General features: G+C 31.5%; 1 protein-coding gene across 1 annotated transcript in view; it reads right to left on the reverse strand.

Annotated features, from left to right (window-relative positions):
- The window catches only part of LOC115889906 (glutamate receptor ionotropic, NMDA 2B), a 285735-nt gene extending 266758 nt beyond the window's left edge, over positions 1-18977 (reverse strand). The window contains exon 1 of the mRNA XM_030909998.1: positions 18779-18977. Within this exon, the coding sequence (XP_030765858.1) occupies positions 18779-18956 (178 nt within the window). The 5' untranslated portion in view covers positions 18957-18977. The remainder of the gene's footprint in view (positions 1-18778) is intronic.
- Positions 18978-19630: the final 653 nt, after the last annotated feature.

The raw sequence follows: 19630 nt of genomic DNA on the forward strand, positions 1-19630 counted from the left end.
TCTCGTTATATTTCGGTTTTAATATATTCTTTTGATGATAATAATGTTATTTTATAACGAATTTATACCCCCCAATCCAAGAATCATACTTCTTCAGCTAATGGTAAACTGCTGATGGACACAAGCCATCCAGTTCAAAAGGACCCAGTCCAGGAAACTTTTCTCGTTATAATTCGGTTTTAATAAATTCATTTGATGATAATAATGTAATTTTATAACGAATTTATACTCCCCAATGCAAGAATCATACTTCTTCAGCTAATGGTAAACTGCTGATGGACACATGCCATCCAGTTCAAAAAGACCCAGTCCAGGAAACTTTTCTCGTTATAATTCGGTTTTAATACATTCATTTGATGATAATAATGTTATTTTATAACAAATTTATACCCCCCAATCCAAGAATCATACTTCTTCAGCTAATGGTAAACTGCAGATGGACACATGCCATCCAGTTCAAAAGGACCAAGTCCAGGAAACTTTTCTCGTTATAATTCGGTTTTAATATATTCTTTTAATGATAATAATGTTATTTTATAACGAATTTATACCCCCCAATCCAAGAATCATACTTCTTCAGCTAATGGTAAACTGCAGATGGACACATGCCATCCAGTTCAAAAGGACCCAGTCCAGGAAACTTTTCTCGTTATAATTCGGTTTTAATATATTATTCTGATGATAATAACGTTATTTTATAACGAATTTATACCCCCCAATCGAAGAATCATACTTCTTCATCTAATGGTAAACTGCTGATGGACACATGCCATCCAGTTCAAAAGGACCCAGTCCAGGAAACTTTTCTCGTTATAATTCGGTTTTAATATATTTTTTTGATGACAATAATGGTATTTTATACCGAATTTATACCCTCCAATCCAAAAACTATACTTCTTCAGCTAATGGTAAACTCCTGATGGACACATGTCATCCAGTTTAAAAGGACCCAGTCAAGGACAGTTTTCTCGTTATAATTCGGTTTCAATATATTCTTTTGATGATAATAATGTTATTTTATAACGAATTTATACCCCCCCATCGAAGAATCATACGTCTTCATCTAATGGTAAACTGCTGATGGACACATGCCATCCAGTTCAAAAGGACCCAGTCCAGGAAACTTTTCTCGTCATAATTCGGTTTTAATATATTCTTTTGATGATAATAATGTTATTTTATAACGAATTTATACCCCCCCATCGAAGAATCATACGTCTTCATCTAATGGTAAACTGCTGATGGACACATGCCATCCAGTTCAAAAGGACCCAGTCCAGGAAACTTTTCTCGTCATAATTCGGTTTTAATATATTCTTTTGATGATAATAATGTTATTTTATAACGAATTTATACCCCCCAATCCAAGAATCATACTTCTTCAGCTAATGGTAAACTGCTGATGGACACAAGCCATCCAGGTCAAAAGGACCCAGTCCAGGAAACTTTTCTCGTTATAATTCCGTTTTAATATATTCTTTTGATGACAATAATGGTATTTTATACCGAATTTATACCCTCCAATCCAAAAACCATACTTCTTCAGCTAATGGTAAACTCCTGATGGACACATGCCATCCAGTTCAAAAGGACCCAGTCAAGGAAACTTTTCTCGTTATAATTCGGTTTTAATATATTCTTTTGATGACCATAATGTCATTTTAAAACGAATTTATACCCCCCAATCCCAGAATCATATTTCTTCATCTAATGGTAAACTGCTGATGGACACATGCCATCCAGTTCAAAAGGACCCAGTCCAGGAAACTTTTCTTGTTATAATTCGGTTTCAATATATTCTTTTGATGATAATAATGTTATTTTATAACGAATTTATACCCCCCAGCCCAAGAATCACGCTTCTTCAGCTAATGGTAAACTGCTGATGGACACATGCCATCCAGTTCAAAAGGATCCAGTCCAGGAAACTTTTCTCGTTATAATTTAGTTATAATATCTTTTGATGATAATAATATTATTTAATAATGAATTTATACCGCCCAATCCAAGAATCGTACTTCTTCAGCTAATGGTAAACTGCTGATGGACACATGCCATCCAGTTCAAAAGGACCCAGTCCAGGAAACTTTTCTCGTTATAATTCGGTTTCAATATATTCTTTTGATGATAATAATCTTATTTTATAACGAATTTATACCCCCCCATCGAAGAATCATACGTCTTCATCTAATGGTAAACTGCTGATGGACACATGCCATCCAGTTCAAAAGGACCCAGTCCAGGAAACTTTTCTCGTCATAATTCGGTTTTAATATATTCTTTTGATGATAATAATGTTATTTTATAACGAATTTATACCCCAACTAAGAATCATACTTCTTCGAAGAACTGCTGATGGACACAAGCCATCCAGGTCAAAAGGACCCAGTCCAGGAAACTTTTCTCGTTATAACTCCGTTTTAATATATTCTTTGATGACAATAATGGTATTTTATACCGAATTTATACTTCTCAATCCAAAACCATACTTCTTCAGCTAATGGTAAACTCCTGATGGACACATGCCATCCAGTTCAAAAAAGGACCCAGTCAAGGAAACTTTTCTCGTTATAATTCGGTTTTAATATATTCTTTTGATGACCATAATGTCATTTTAAAACGAATTTATACCCCCAATCCCAGAATCATATTTCTTCATCTAATGGTAAACTGCTGATGGACACATGCCATCCAGTTCAAAAAGGACCCAGTCCAGGAAACTTTTCTTGTTATAATTCGGTTTAATATATTCTTTTGATGATAATAATGTTATTTTATAACGAATTTATACCCCCCAGCCCAAGAATCACGCTTCTTCAGCTAATGGTAAACTGCTGATGGACACATGCCATCCAGTTCAAAAGGATCCAGTCCAGGAAACTTTTCTCGTTATAATTTAGTTATAATATATTCTTTTGATGATAATAATGTTATTTAATAATGAATTCATACCGCCCAATCCCAGAATCGTACTTCTTCAGCTAATGGTAAACTGCTGATGGACACATTCCATCCAGTTCGAAAAGACCCAGTCCATGAAAGTTTTCTCTTTATAATTAGGGTTTAATATATTCTTTTGATGATAATAATGTTATTGTATAACGAATTTATACCCCCCAATCCAAGAATCATACTTCTTCAGCTAATGGTAAACTGCTGATGGACACATGCCATCCAGTTCAAAAGGACCCAGTCCAGGAAACTTTTCTCGTTATAATTCGGTTTCAATATATTCTTTTGATGATAATAATTTTATTTTATAACAAATTTATATTCCCCAGTCCAAGAATCACACTTCTTCAGCTAATGGTAAACTGCTGATGGACACATGCCATCCAGTTCAAAAGGATCCAGTCCAGGAAACTTTTCTCGTTATAATTTAGTTATAATATCTTTTGATGATAATAATATTATTTAATAATGAATTTATACCGCCCAATCCAAGAATCGTACTTCTTCATCTAATGGTAAACTGCTGATGGACACATGCCATCCAGTTCAAAAGGACCAAGTCCAGGAATCTTTTCTCGTTATAATTCTGTTTCAATATATTCTTTTGATGATAATAATGTCATTTTAAAATGAATTTATACCCCCCAATCCCAGAATCATATTTCTTCATCTAATAGTAAACTGCTGATAGACACATGCCATCCAGTTCAAAAGGACCTAGTCCAGGAAACTTTTCTCGTTATAATTCGGTTTTAATACATTTTTTTGATGATAATAATGTTATTTATGTATTAATTGGTAAAAGAAGTATGTTGTGTGGAGACCTTTACAATAACCGCTATATTTTAACTTTTCGCATTATTTTCGAAACTTTTCTATGTTGTTCATAACAATCGCAAAGATTTATTTTAAAATTTAATAATCCGACTTATAACTCAAAGTGTTACAACCTTGCTCGCAACTACCACCGCACAATTAACCGGAAAACTTTCGCAATTCCAACTTTATCTTGTCTTGTTAAGTTGTAAAATTTCGAGAAAATGTTCCAAGCTGTTGGAACAACACCTACATTAAACAAGTGCATACTAATTGTGGTCTATAAGTTTCAAAGCCGCTATTGAGCGAGGTAGAGTATTAAGCCTTCTTTATGTTTGTTAAGCCTTGTTTAAGATTTCGAAAATTGTTAAAAGTTTTATACAGTGTGTCGCGAAAATTTCTCAATAAATTGGATTTTTATTATTATTCAGTCCTTCTTGAAAAACATAGTAGCATAAAAAGCATACACTGCAAGTTTCGTTTTTGTGCTCAAGTCATGATTGTAGAAAACCCTGAAAACGGTGAGTTCCTATAACTGAAGGAAGAGAAACAAAATAGATTAACGTCCCCTTCCCATACACACTATAATCTACAGGGTGGCTCAAATTGGAGTGTTGGGAAAATGCCAGACCAACATCATAAACTCATTTTTTAGCCTTTTGTTACTTTAAATATCAAATTGGACAGATATCCGAGAGCAACGGGTTATTTTTTATGATTTTTTATATGTCATTTTTAATTCAAAGCGAAAACTGTCGAGTATTTCGTCTAAACAAAGAGATACATTCAAATGATGCAGACTTTTATCAGTGAGACTATAATATGTAAAGTTTTTTTCCTTACAGAGACTTCAAAAGTTTTTCATTATATTGGGATTTAACTCTGACTATATATGCGCAAACTTTCTGGAAACTGTCCTTAAAAATCTTCTCTTCGATCATTATGCAGACGCTTAAAACTTGTCTTCGCCCTTTAAGTTCACAAGACCTTTCAGGCATTCGTCGTTCTTTTTATACTTATAAGACATAAAATATCACTTATTTTAACTTATTTTATACGTTCACTATCATAAAAAAACTTTATTATGTTTCGTCGGTCTAGCAAAACACACTGAGGCCCGTTTGTACAGGATATCCCGTTTTAGTAGAAATCATGTGTGAAGATGACGATCCAGTTCACACAAACCTGTCTACTTTTTTGTCAAACGAATGATGCTGTAAACAACGTTTTCGAATGATGCTGTAAACAAAACACATTTCGTTTCTGAGCTACAGGATCTTTTTCAGATATTTTTTTACAATCCCTGTATATCTGTTATTGTGAAAAGTATCGAGAAGGTGAGAACTGTTTCTTGTAGAACTTTTTACTGAGAATACAGTGGCGTAGTATCTTTTTCTAATAAGAAAGTGTAAATATATTTCACTAGGTATTTGCTGCAATATTTAAAATATATATATAATTTTCTTATTAGTGAACCTTGATAGATAATAAGAAATCCAAATCTTTGATACTGTTGTACTTGTCACGATATGATTCATTTTTCAAAAATCTTTAAATACAGAAATTCAGAACGCACAAATCCGGCGATCAGGGAGGCTGTAGTATAGTCTATTGGTCCCAATTCATTGATTTAGGAAAGTGTCGTTTAAAAAAAACTGTAATATTTTCACATTTATGAGCTGGAGCCCCATCTTACTGAAAGTATATTTGACGTAAGTTAGCTAAAGTTCCGGTACGATAGCAGTGGAAAAGCAAATGTAGAGGCATGGGCATACCAATAAGTGAAGATTCTTGCTTATACACTTTGCAATTTGCTGACGACCAGGTTATTTGTGCCGGAGACAAAGATTACTTGGAATATATGACACGAAAACTTAAAGTGGAATACCAAGTTCGGGGACTGGAGATGAATATCACAAAAACTAAATATTCCTGCTTTAGATCTGATCAAACAGCAATAAAACTAGATAATGAATATATACAAACATGTCAGGAATACAAATAGGTACGTAGGTGTTATTTTCGATAAATCCGGGAAAGACGACAACGAAATAAGCTCGAGAATAGTCAAGGCCAGAAATGCAATAAAATGTCTGAATAATATACGCTGGAGTAACGAAATAGGTACACAGAAAACTAAAGATTTATGACGCGATAATCAAGTGCAATCTGTTATTTGTGGCGGAAACATGGAGGTTAACAGAGAGTAACAAAAGAAAATTACTGGCGGTAGAAATGGACGCGATAAGGAGATCAGCACGAACATCAAGGCTGGATAGAGCACGAAACGAGACAATCAGAGAGAAAATGGGTAGACAGAAAACTATAGTAGAGGAAATAGAGAGTGCCCAACTGAAGTGGTATGGACTAGTAAGAAGAATAGACAATACGCGCCTGCCTCAGAAGGTACTAAACTGGCTTCCACAAAAGAGAAGGAAACGGTGAAGACCAAGGACAAACTTGTTGGAGGGTGTCAAGAAGGCGATGAGCTCAAGGGATCTGGGTGACGGAGACTGGGATGAACGAAACCAATGGCGACTATGAAAATTTTGCTTACAGCATATTCCGTTTGACAAAAAAGTGGGACAGTTTCGTACAAACCGCATTCTTCTATCTTCACTAATAACGGGGATTTCAACTAAAGTGGGACACCCTGTACAGGGTGTCCCACTAAGAATAGCTCTCGGCTGTATCTCGGAAAGTACTAGCCGTAGTTCTGCGGAAAAAAAATATTTAAAACTAAAGAGGCTATGGGAAATTGCTGGAAATTATTTTCAGGTTTGTAGAACGACCGCTAGGGGGCGCAACTGCAACAAAAAATATGAAAATGGAGTTTTTACACAATTTTGCCTAGATAACATAAGGTACATCGTCGTACATTTCGTCGATTTTAAAATAAACTAACTGTTTCTATCTTATTTTTTGTTAGAATGGGCATAATTAAGAGGGCTACTGATACCGTGTTGTAAAAATAAGGTAATTAAGGGCTTATTTTTTGGTATTTCTTATAATTTAGCTAATATCTTCGGTTTGAAAGAGGATATCAAGATGCGGTTTTCGCTGACTCTTTAAGCTTTTACTACTCTTTACTATCAGCTAAAATTACATATACTATTGCATTTAATGTTTTTGAAAAAACGCGCAATGTTTCTTAAAATGTCAGACAACGTCCCCTAGCGTCTACGTTCAAAAGCTTATTATTATTGTTTATATGGTACAATATAGAGTAAGAATCGCTCTTTTAAACGAGCCCTCGCTTGTTTAAATTTAAAATTAATTTAATTTTTTTTTATAAATTAAAACCGATCTAACCTTCCCGCGCCACTTTATTTGGGTAGATAGAGGAAAATGGCTCTAACAAAAAATATTCAAAATTTACTGAAGATTATGAAGCTATTACTTATAGTACACCTTATCTAGGCAAAATTGTGTAAAAACTCATATTTTCATATTTTTTGTTGCAGTTGCGCCCCCTAGCGGTCGTTCTACAAACTTGAAAATAATTTCCAGCAATTTCTCATAGCCCCTTTAGTTATAAATATTTTTTCCGTAAACCCTACGGCTAATACTTTCCGAGATATAGCCGAGAGCTATTCTTAGTTGGACACCCTGTACAATAGAATTAGTTATTCTTTAAAATACATTTACAGGTCCAATGCGTAATTGTTAGCATTTCCTAGTGACTTTTAACATTTACTGGAGTGCAAACTTTCACTGTGACATCTATTATACTAATACCTGTTTTTTTAATAATATCTTGATGTTGATTTTGATAAAAAATACAAGTCTTCTATCTATTTTATCTATAGATGTTATTGCTCTCAGCTTCATCGGATCAGAAACTAATACCGTTTCAGGCTATTACAGCGAGATTCTCGGATTTGCCAATACTCGATAATTCGATACCGAGATCTGGAAAGAAGGAAAAGCTAAAAGAAGGCAAATATTTAAACTGGACAAAACGAGAAAATAGCGAATTGAACACGAATGAAAAGCGAAAACGATCGTGTCGAGTTTAAAAGATAAGTTTTCCGAAGTTTTCCACTGTTTTCTTCGATTTTCACCCTTTTTTCGTTATAAACGTTTGGGAAATACTTTGTCTTTGGAAGCGATGATTTGATCGGTTTAATTATAAGCTGGATTAATTTAATCGGAGAAAATTTGGAAATTATCAAAAACTTTTTGAATTAACTGCTCAAAAATATCAGTAACTATACAGGGTGAGTCTTAAATAAGTGCAGATATTTTCAGGGCTGGTAGATCTCAATAGAAGAAACATATTTTCATAAAAAACCAAACCTAACCAACTTTTTGAATTAACTTCTGAAAAAAAATATCATTAAGTATACAGGGTGAGTCTTAAATAAGTGCGAATATTTCCGGGGTTGTTAGATCTCGATAAAAGTAACATATTTTCTCTTTACCGTTTTCCCAATAAGTCCAAAATAACCGAGATATTTACTTTGAAAATTAAAAAAAAATGAGTTTTCGCTTAAATTTTAAGAACCACTGGATCTTTCCTAGGTTTTCTTTCTGGTAAATTTAATCTACTACAAATATGTTGCCATATTATGAAGATATTATGTTTTTTAACTAAAAATTCAAAATTTTTATCACAAAATTCCAAATTTTCAAAAAAAAATTCAAAAAAATCTAAATTTTCAATTTTTTTTCGCGAAAAAAGCCCGATAGAAGTGTTTCTGGGGTCGAAATATACTACCCCTAAAAATATTTGCACTTATTTAAGACACACCCTGTATATGATCCGTCTAAAATTGACGTGATTTTTTTTTGTCAATTTTGTACTCTATCTCCTAGGATGACTGATTGATCAAATGATCTGGAATAGGTAGTTAGAGAGCCACTTGAGACTGACAGTAACTTTTATTGAGTTTCCGGGTTGTTTTTCTAGTTTTAATGTTTCTTTTACTGTTTTTGCAATCTTTTTACTGTTTTTTTTTCTCAGCTTTACCTATCTTTGACTCGTACACCTGTATAAATCTAGAGCCAAAATTGCTATACCGGGCCCGTCTCAAAAGAGGCTCACTCGTTTAACTTTTTAATTTTTTCAGATAAAAAATCGAGATTTGGTGTGTTAGTATTTGACATAAATTGGGATTGACTGACGTATTCAATTGTTTTTGGTAACTTCCTATTTCACCGGAAATGACTACAACTTTTGATTTTTAAATGGCACCCCACGTCAATTAATCCCAATTTATGTCAATTTCTAACATACCAAATCTCGTTGTTTTATCTGAAAAAATAAAAAAGTTATAGGGGTGAGCTACTTTTGAGACGCATCCGGTATAGTTGATATTTTTCTAAGCCCTAAAAATTAAAACGCGTTTCTATTGTAATATCGTTCTTTAATATTTTGATAGATGGTTATTATTAATTTTGATTAAAGCCATATTTTTTGATGTTTTAATATTTAAAAAAAACACAAAATTTATTTAGTTCATTGCTACGGAAAAGGTGATTATAAATTTTGCGCTTTTTTAACCATTTAAAACAGCAAAATATATAATGCTGAATTTTTCTAAAACGGTATAGAAATTTGGAAAAATATAATCAAGGAAAAATATAATAACAAGCAAGAATTTTTATGAAGAGTGTATGTTTCGAAAAAACTTAATAATATTTTTTTTCCTCTTGTAAAAACAATCCAGGGACATGCCGTATACATCTCTATATCTAATTCCCTGTAGGGTAAGATAAAGGACATATTTTTTGCTATATTATTTATATCTCCCAAATTATACATCAACAGCTTTCAATGGCACTTGCCACTTATATATTCGATTATATGCCCATCAAAAAAGCATCCAAACTTTTTCATCATGGCAACTGTCCAGCATCGTCAAAAACTAATTACATTTCTTCATTTCTCCTTTCCTCATAATTTCGGTTAACACTGATTAACACAGAACAAACGAACCAATGCAATTTATGAAAAAAATGTTCAATCTTTCTCAGTCTCTGTTTATAAGGTATCGCCTCATATTTGAGCTTGTTGAACGCGAGATAAAACCGATTTGTTCTGTTTGTTCAGTTGTGCAAAGCTCGAGATAATAATGAACTTTAAACGAATGTTGGACATCGTGTAACTGTCGGGAATATTGCGAATTATAGAAATGTGTATATAGTGCAAAATGCAAGATAAACATGCTTAATGTAACGGAATTATCATTATTTTTTAATGTTACACATTTTAATGAATATTTAGACAATAGTTTTAACGGAAACGTTATTGGCCTAAATCATACTGTAAATTGGCCAGCAAGGTCTCCTGATATTTCGCCAAATGATTTCTTTCTCTTGGGCCATTTAAAAAACAGGATATACCTACAAGGATAAAAAATACCCAAATCTAGACGAGTTAAAAAATGCTATTTCTATCGAATGCAATAGAATTTCAGTTTACCAACTAGCGAATGTAAGAAGAGAATTTTATGATCGCCTGGGTTATTGTCTAGCAGTCCATGGAGGAATATTTGAACATCTTCTTAAATCCTAAAGTTCTAACAATTTAATAGTACCTAAATTAATAAGTTATTGAATATTGTAATAATACTATAATTAACTTTGTAATTGATTACTTTATTTACTTTAATTCATATTAATTTGTATTTATAAATACATCTTTAAGATTTCCGGTGTAAGAATGAGTTTTCAATAATAATAAAGCACTAAATAGGTAAATTTCTGAAATGACAACTTCATTTGACAGTTATCTTTTACCTTGACTGGCGCTCATAAGTAAATACAGGGCCATAAGAAAGGAGAAATATTTAAAAAGAAATCGGCGATAACTCGTAAACGAGCTAATCAAAAATATCTAAAGTTATTCTTTTGAATGTGGGTTTTAGTGCTCTTCAATAAACCTAAATAGAATTATTCTCTAAAATAATTAGGGAAGCCAATAATTGACCGCATTAAAATTTACATGGGATTTCCTATGTCCCGTCCGACGATGCAACACCCGGTATACGTCTTGGATACACATTAGGGTGGGTAAAAAATCGACTAGTTTTTTTTTTCTTTTTATACTCTGAAAAAAGTTTGGTAGACATCTTAAAAAATTATTATTATTATTTATTATTAAATTATTATTATTAAAATTATTAATCAAAGTAAATTATTTAAATTACACCTTAAAAAATTATTATTAAGCCCCTTAAAAAAATAAATTAATAGGTAGGTCCTCAGCTTTTCAGTTTTCTATTTTTTCGTTATTATTATAAAGAAAAATTCATATCTCGATATCTACTATTTGGAAAAAATATCTAAAATAATGCGTTTATTTTAAATGAGAATATCTTCAGAACTATTGTATCTATTGCAACGTAAGTTGGTAGTTTTATATTTTTGACCCTGGCCAATTAAATGCCGTTTTCAGAAAATTTCTAAGCCTTCTAGATTTCGCACAACAACAGTCAAGTTTTTGTTTTGTTATGGCCGCCATTTTGAATTTTTATACTATTAGATAGAGCAAAAAATAATCTATACGGTGGTATCTAATTTTTATTCATTATTATGTAAATTCACCAAAAAAATAGATTTTTTAAAAATTCGCTCAAAAGATCAAGAGCTGCCTTGGAAATCCAATTGACACTTTATATGACAGCAAGTTAATTTTGGTTTACTCTATTAAGTATCAAATCTGGACACAAAAAATTATAGTAGATAGTGTAAAGTGTATTAACAGAACTGTTCACAAGTGAGGAAACACGAGATATGTAAAAAAAGCTAAAAGGAAATTAAAAATTAATTAAACTTTCACATTTACAACACTTTGCCTTGACAGTGACCTAGTAACCTATATACTATCATAAATGACCCCAATAACGCTTAGAAATTCATCCACCCTGCACCTATTCTCAATATCCCCCCTTTTGCATGCAGCTGCACGTTTATCTGTACCCTATGTCCGGATATAGATACAGATAAACCGATCAATTTTATTTGAGGAGAACGATTAGTTGGTTGTAGGGTGTAAAGGGGATGTAAGGGGTGAAACAGAGCGAGACAATGACAAATTTCGGACTAAACCCCTCAAACGGGATAACCTAAAAGTTTAAACGGTTCTGTCGTTGATTGAACGATATTTTTGTTTATGGATAAATTGTGTTTATAAGGCTATGAAGGTTGAATTGTTTACCAATTTTGTGATTGGAATAAATTCTTTTATCAAATGGAAGTTATGTATAAAAGGAGGATTGTATAATTAAGAAAAAATGTACAGGGTGAGTCTTAAATAAGTGCAAATATTTTCAGGGGCGGCATATTTCGACCCCAGGAACACGTCTATGAGGTTTTTTTCGCAAAAAAGATGTTAAAAATCGTGCATTTTCGTTTAAATTTTCCTGTATATTTTTCAAAAACTTTTTAGAATTGCCTATTCACCGCAAATTTTCCCACGGTATAATTTTTTCTTAATCTCTGATATAACCATAGAGGTTAAAAATAAAATAGGTTACCATAGTTACAGCTGTTCTTTATACGGCACTAAAAGGGATGCAAATATAGAAAAAATCCGGTGGCTCTCAAAATTTTTCCAAAAAAAATCATTTTTTTTTAATTTTCAAACTTAAATAACTCGGTTATTTTGGACTTATTTGAAAAATGGTTAATAGGATATATGTTTCTTTTATCGAGATCTTACCTGCAGCCCTGAAAATATCTGCACTTATTTAAGACTCGCCCTGTATATACACATGATACCAATTCATACTTTTAGTTAAGTAATCGAGTGCGCGATTTCTAAATTCATTGGTAGCTTGTATTAGTATACTAGTATTCTGTGATAGCTCTGCTGTAAAAAATGTCAAGTTGCTACATACTCTAAGCACGGCACATAAAACAATCGGCACGCCAACTCTACTCAGATTCCATTGTTTAAAATTTCTATAAAATTTGACCTTGTCGGCGCCATTATGGTTTCCTAGTCAGGGCCGGATTAAAACGCATTAAAAAATTTAAAAATAAAAAAGAAAATACGACAGGGTCGTATTAAAAAAATACTGTAATTGACTGAAACTGAATTTTATTTACAATACTTTTGTCCAAACAAATGAATCGTTAAGTAAAAATGAAAAAGTAAAAATGAAAAAATCAATTAAATATTTCACTGTAGAGAATAGACAATTAAAATTAAAAAACATGCAACTAACAAAAACATGCCAGGAGTTACAAACAAGAATTAAAAAAATACCAATAAAATATTTATTGAACAATATAAAGAGGCTACGTACAAATTATGCCCATCAATGGGCGTAGCAAATTTTATTAATATTCAAATTTCACAAATTAATATATCCACAATTTTTTTTCAGAAACTTCTATTTTTTTCATGGCAGGAAACAAAGTAGGTACCGCATTGTATTTTATACGGTTACAAAGTGAATTGGTAAACATTTTAAATTCAAAGTGAACAGAACACAACCTGTACTTGTGGGCCTTATTTATATCTTCAATCAAGTCTTCTCCGTTAGCTGTAATTGCCCATGTTCTTGCCCTAAAAATTTATTGTTAACTTATTTTCGATATACTCATTTTATTTATTTTTATAATTATATTTAAATGAATAATATAATGATTTTTAAATTTAATTTTTAATGTCTAGATTCTAGATACAACATTAAATTTTATTTTACTAAATATTTAACATTAAATCTTACTAATATTAAAGTTTGTTAAGATTTTTAATTAGATCTTCCTATTTAGCTGAATGTCCTATATGTAAACTATACTTTTGTTTTTAACTAAAATATGTTAAAATAATTAATCACATATGTATATACATACCTAATCGGATCTCTAGGAAACAGAAAGAAACTTTTATTGCAGTTTGTTTCGGGCAGTTTTTTGCTGCACAACTTCGCCCAGGCATTTTAAAAACACGTAAAAATTAACGATTTAAAAATGTTCAGAAAAACAAAAATAAATTATATAACACAATAAACAAAAATAAAACAACAACTATAAAATATAACTCAAGAAATAAACAAAATAAATTAATCCGTACGCTACTGACTCGAATCAGCCGAAAGTGTGCGCAGTCGATGAAAGAAACTACGACACTGGTTACTTTCTGTTGTTGGAAACCCTAATGGCGGCGTGCGCGACGGTATGCGCGTAGCGTTCCCGCCAAAGAGAGTTAGCCTGCCGTGTGATTTATATGCCGTGCTCTAAGCTTAAAATTTTTTACTAGCAGACCTTGCAGTCGAACATTGTTCTTTTTAGAACCTCTTTTCGTATGAAAAGATAGCTTAATAGGCGCTGCAAAAAACTCATCACAACTTTATTAGAATATTTTGAACGGGAAAGCGGTAGTAATGGCCCTTTATGTCACTTAAGGAGGTGAGTTTTGTTGATGTAAATAATAACTGTTTATTTATTTATAATTCATTTATTTTTTTTTTCTTAAAATATTTTGATTAAAATAAAATATTGTCCTATTGCTGCCAAAAGCCACTAACTTACTTTTTATTACTTCCAAGAAAAACTCATAGAAAAACGTGTCTGAATGTTAATTACATTGCATAAAGTTGTTAGAGACTATTCGGTATTAAAATACAGCATAAATAGCCAGAAATCGTAGTTAATGATTTTTTCAATCGATTCTCCGCTTCAAAATATAGTTAGTAATTAGATTTTCAGGTTATTCGGAAAAATGTTAGTTAATGACTTTTGGCAGCAATAGGACAATATAAGTTTAATTGGTATGAACTATAAGGACATATTTTAAGGAGCTTTTTTTATATTATCGAACGCTCTTTGGAAGCAAAAAAAGTTTTGTTATGTTAGATTCTGCAGATTTTTCACTAGCATTTCTCCTAGTCAAACAAACATAAATTTATAATGGGTTTCAAAGTAATCATGAAATTTGAAACACTGAGCAATCATTTTGGAACTTAGCAACGCAAAATCTGTAAAAATATGCATGACTTCGACAAGAAATTGACTGAATGCTTCAACAATGCTATTAAAACTCACTTTGTAGTTACTTGAATCCATCAATGACCGTATATTCTTACTTACCTCCTTCTACTGTCTTTGCACACAGCAAACCAGCACTGTACTTCTTTTGAAGCTATTTTTAACAAAATACAAGAGTAGAGATATATGTTGTCACTTATTTTTTTGTTTGTTTACCTCTAAACTCTAAAATTGAGTCTCGAGCAAGTATCAGGTTTAACTCAACTATTTAAATATTTCGTAGCTTCTTCTTTGAATTTGTAGTTAAAATATGGTAATTTTTTACATAACTCCTCCCTCTTCGATGCAATTCATAAACACAGAGCCCTTCTGTGGCGTTGCCAAAGCAGTCACATGAAGCCACAAACCATATTAGACTTTTTGAAAAGGATAGAATTAAAATAGATACTAGGGATCACAAAAGAACCAAAATGGATCTGAAACTGTGGTAGTGGCATATTGGAAACATATTAATTTGGAAACACCTTGTATTATTGATACGTATGTCTTCCTAAATTGGAATTCTTTTAGAAAAGACATACTTTTACCTAAACGCTTAAATTGTCTTTGCAAAACTTTGTATATAGTAGACGTTTAGTTTAAAATGAATGCCAAGTAAATTTAGCAATTTTCTAAAACAGAGTTTTCGTTACGGGTAAGTTTATACATTTAACCCAAGGAAGAAAACTTTATTTTCTTCCTTGTATGCTTTAGACGCTTTTCACTAAAACATGTACCATTTGTCTAAGCGGAAAACTTCAAATTCAAAATGTTGCTTTTCTTGCAAAATGAAATACCTACGGCACTTTTCGAAAAGTTTTCTAAAGCATACTATACGTTAATTTAGCTGTTTTCTTATTTATTATTTTGATAATTTTTTTTTAATATTGTCAATTTCGAAAGTTTGTTTTTATACAAAGTTTGTATAAGAAACGTCTTTTTTTATCAGTTTATTAGAGCCAAAAAATTATGCTTCTTCAAAATTCACCAAGAGCAGTGCTACAATGTTTTGTCCCAAATATATAGGGTGTCCCAGAAATAAGCGCAAGTATTTTAGGGGGTGGTAGATCTCGATAAAAGAAACATATTTTCTCTTCATCGTTTTTCAAATAAGTCTAAAATAACGGAGTTATTTTACTTTGAAAATTTCCAAAACAAAAATAATTTTTTGCTAAAATTTTGAGAACCACTGGATCTTTTCTGGATTTTCTTTCTTGTAAATTTAATCTAATACTTATGTTGCCATATTATCAAGAAATTATATTTTTTAACTAAAAACTAAAAAAAATCCCAAAAATTTTACAAAAAATTTCGAATTCAAAAAAAAAATTCGCGAAAAAAACCTACTAGGCCTGTTTGGTTTGGTTCGGTTAGTTTAGGGGTTGAACTATACTACCAGTTAAAATACTTGCACTTATTTCTGGGACACCCTGTATATATTCTTTTACTATTTCCAGTGTTGTGTTATTTGTTAGAATGTCTTTTCTTTCCACTAGTTCGTTGTACATTGCTTTAGTTTTTGCTAAATTTATGTTGAGACTCACTTTTCAATATTATACTTATCAATATTATACAGGGTGTCCCAGGCTGAGCGTGCATTAGAAGTTTCTAGAGAACCACAATATCAAGAAAGGTGATTTTTTGCACATCATTGTTTTACAACGAGATCTATCGGTTAAAATTATTTTCAATATGGCGGCACTTCCGGAAATACCGGAAGTTGACAGCAATTTTAATTAGGCGCCCCCATTTTTAATTACATACTTAAATTCTCTGTAAAATTCTATGAATATTAATGTTAAACGCTCTATACCTAACTACCCGTTTCTGAGAAAAAAAAAAAATTTTTGGAGGAAAAAACTACCTGTCAAAAAAATTTGTATAGCCTAAAAGTCAAATTTAATGATTACCACAGCCACTGGGACATAAAGAGAAGACTTATGGCTATCTACCGTATGATCGAATAAAAACGGCGTCCAGTTGGCTTGGAAATGACGATCGATGATATTTCCCATATAAATTTACATATAAAATGACAGCGATCTTCATTTCATAGCCATCGCTGACGCCGTTTTTATTCAATCATACGGTATTTCAAAAATGAAATTATTCAAATGTCATATAATAATGGCGGTAGCTTTCATGGAATTGGGCGATAAAAAAATTATCATAAACCCACTTTTTTTATTTCACTAGTGAAAGGTTTTTTAATTCGTAACTTATATCTAATAAAAATATGTAATAAAAATGATGGTACCCATTTAAAACAAGAAAGTTGCTGTCAACTTCCGATATTTCCGGAAGTGCCGCCATATTGAAAATATTTTTAATCGATAGATCTCGTTCTGAAACTATAATGTGCAAAAAATCTCCGATCTAGATGTTGTAGTTCTCTATAAACTTGTTATGCACGCTCAGCCTGGGATACCCTGTATATCCCTTATCAATATTTTTCTTCTTTTTTATATTTATAGTTTTTAATAGCTTGGAATTTTTATTTCTTACTTTTATATCTTTAATAACTGTTGTAGCCTATTCAGTGGAAAATGTCATCATATCCAGCCACCCGATTTTTGCATTTTTATTTTTTTTATCAAAAAGTAACGATTAAAAAGTAAATACAGCACGATTTAAAAGATGATTAAATTTTAAATAAGAAAAAATGCGGATTTGAAAATATTCTAATTTAATTTTGATACATATTTAACGTTACAGAGAATTTTAACACATAATTTGACATAACAAACACAGAAAAAAAAAATTCACCGAATTTTCTGTGATGCGCCTTAATCAAACAGAGAAAAACATAAAAAAATATTTTTTTTAATCACCGAAATACAAATTTATCAATCAAATACGAGCCTTGCCATTGCCAAAGCATCGTGGCCAAACAATATCCTATTAGAAACTCGTCCAACTCTTGACCGGGTCCCGAGGGACTGAACGTCAACGTCAAATGTCACCAGCAAAACGGGAATAATTTTGTTCGAAAGAAATGTACGCTCTACCTTCCCAATTTCAATTTACAGCTGTCTGTACATAATAGGAATGATGATTCTTGATTAAATTTAATACTTTTTAACTTTAATTCAGTTTTTTATTTTTGTGATTTTTTTGTCTTTTTTTCTCTTTTTATTTTTTTTTTTCGAAAATGTTAAGAAAGTAATTATATTTTTGCGTTTAAATTAATAGAAATAATGTATTTTTATAATACTATTTTCATCACCATTTTGCTGCAAGTAAAGTTAATTTCTACATTAATTGCATTGTTTTAAAATTTGTTAATAAATATTAAAATATAGAATAGAGCCAGACAGAAAAGTAACAAAAGCAATTTTGTTGAAAAGCCAGTAATATGCACAACCTAATATGCATTATACCTCTTTAAAATTATTTATTTGTTTTAAATACAAAACATTATATTAATAAAATAACTGAAAATAAATTATTTTAATTTTTTGCTTTGTGCAGAAAATGTTCCATTGTACCAGGAAAATTTTAATAAAAATATAATCATTCATTTATTATCTCTTCCACATTGTTAAATGTATTTTATTTTTATATACTTTCCGACAGAAAGGTATATGTAGACAACTTTGAATTATTAGAAAATAATAATAAGGTTTTGTTTTGATTAACTAAAAAGGAAAATAATTATTTATCTCATGTCACTGTTTATTTCCAAAAAAAATAAAAAAAACAAAAGGAAAGTCAATGAATTGACGTCAATGAATTAAAAGAAATTTTGCTAAAATTTTTTGATCGACAATTATATATTGTTGCATCAATACCACTCACTAAAATCCTTCAATAATAATATATATCTATATATCTGTATCCAGAGTGGCCAAAATAATGTATTTATTAAAGGTAAACAACTTTTCTCCGAATTTAGTATTCTTACCCACATTTCATTGCCAAAGCGAATGGCAATAATTTAAAAGTTTGTAACACCACTGAAAGGGTAATTTCTGTCGCAGAAATACACTATTTTTTGACAACCTGTATAATAAATAATAATACTTACCGGTAGGACTCGGCGTCAGCGTCATCAAAACATTATGAATATTCTTCGGATTGAAGTTCCTCTCCTTAACCCAGTTCAAGTTTCTGCCCCTACCCCTATGCAGCAGCGATAAAGCAGTGTTAATCGCCTTAGTGTACTCCCGCACCCCGAAATTCGTATGGGGCAAAATCAACCCCATGTTCAACTGTTCCTTTTCCGAATTTGTACCGCCAGACGCGCCATCTTTGATCCGGTGATGGTGACTCTTGAACGAGAACAAGTCCAGGCCTGTGCTTGACGTTTGCGATGAGAGTAGGGCGAACAGAAGCATAGCTAAGATGGGAGGCTTCATAATGGTGAGAGCGAATTATGGAACGCACCCGGAATCATAGTCTTGTTAAATGGGAACGCGGTAGTTTTGGTGGTTTGGTGAATTCGGGTTTTGTGGGGTTAGGATGATAAGCATGATGTTTCTGAAAAGTTGAATAGTGGCTAGTAATATATCCTTCTTATAATAGGCTTCAAAATGGTTTTAATAAAAAATATTTTTCTTTTTTTTCTCTGTTCTTTTTTTTTGTATGTTCTGTTCAAATTACTTTTTTATTTTGTAGATTTCTTTTCTACTGGGAAAAAACTCCAAAATTAGAAATGTTGATTTTCAATTTAACAGCTAAACTCTAATTGTTAAAGATTTATTGATAATCTTTGCAATTAAAATATCCTTAGGTTATAATTATCTGCATTAGATTTAAGTTTAATTGAGTTTGTTTAGTATTACGTTAAGTTTGTTGTATCATGCTTAAAACTTAAGTTTTAGCACCATAGGAGGTAAGATATTCATCTTGAGAGAGACTCGAAAGTCAATGTTTAATC

Source organism: Sitophilus oryzae, unplaced genomic scaffold, assembly GCF_002938485.1.
Source record: "Sitophilus oryzae breed Bouriz unplaced genomic scaffold, Soryzae_2.0 scaffold_857_pilon_pilon, whole genome shotgun sequence".
In the NCBI taxonomy this organism is placed as follows: domain Eukaryota; kingdom Metazoa; phylum Arthropoda; class Insecta; order Coleoptera; family Curculionidae; genus Sitophilus; species Sitophilus oryzae.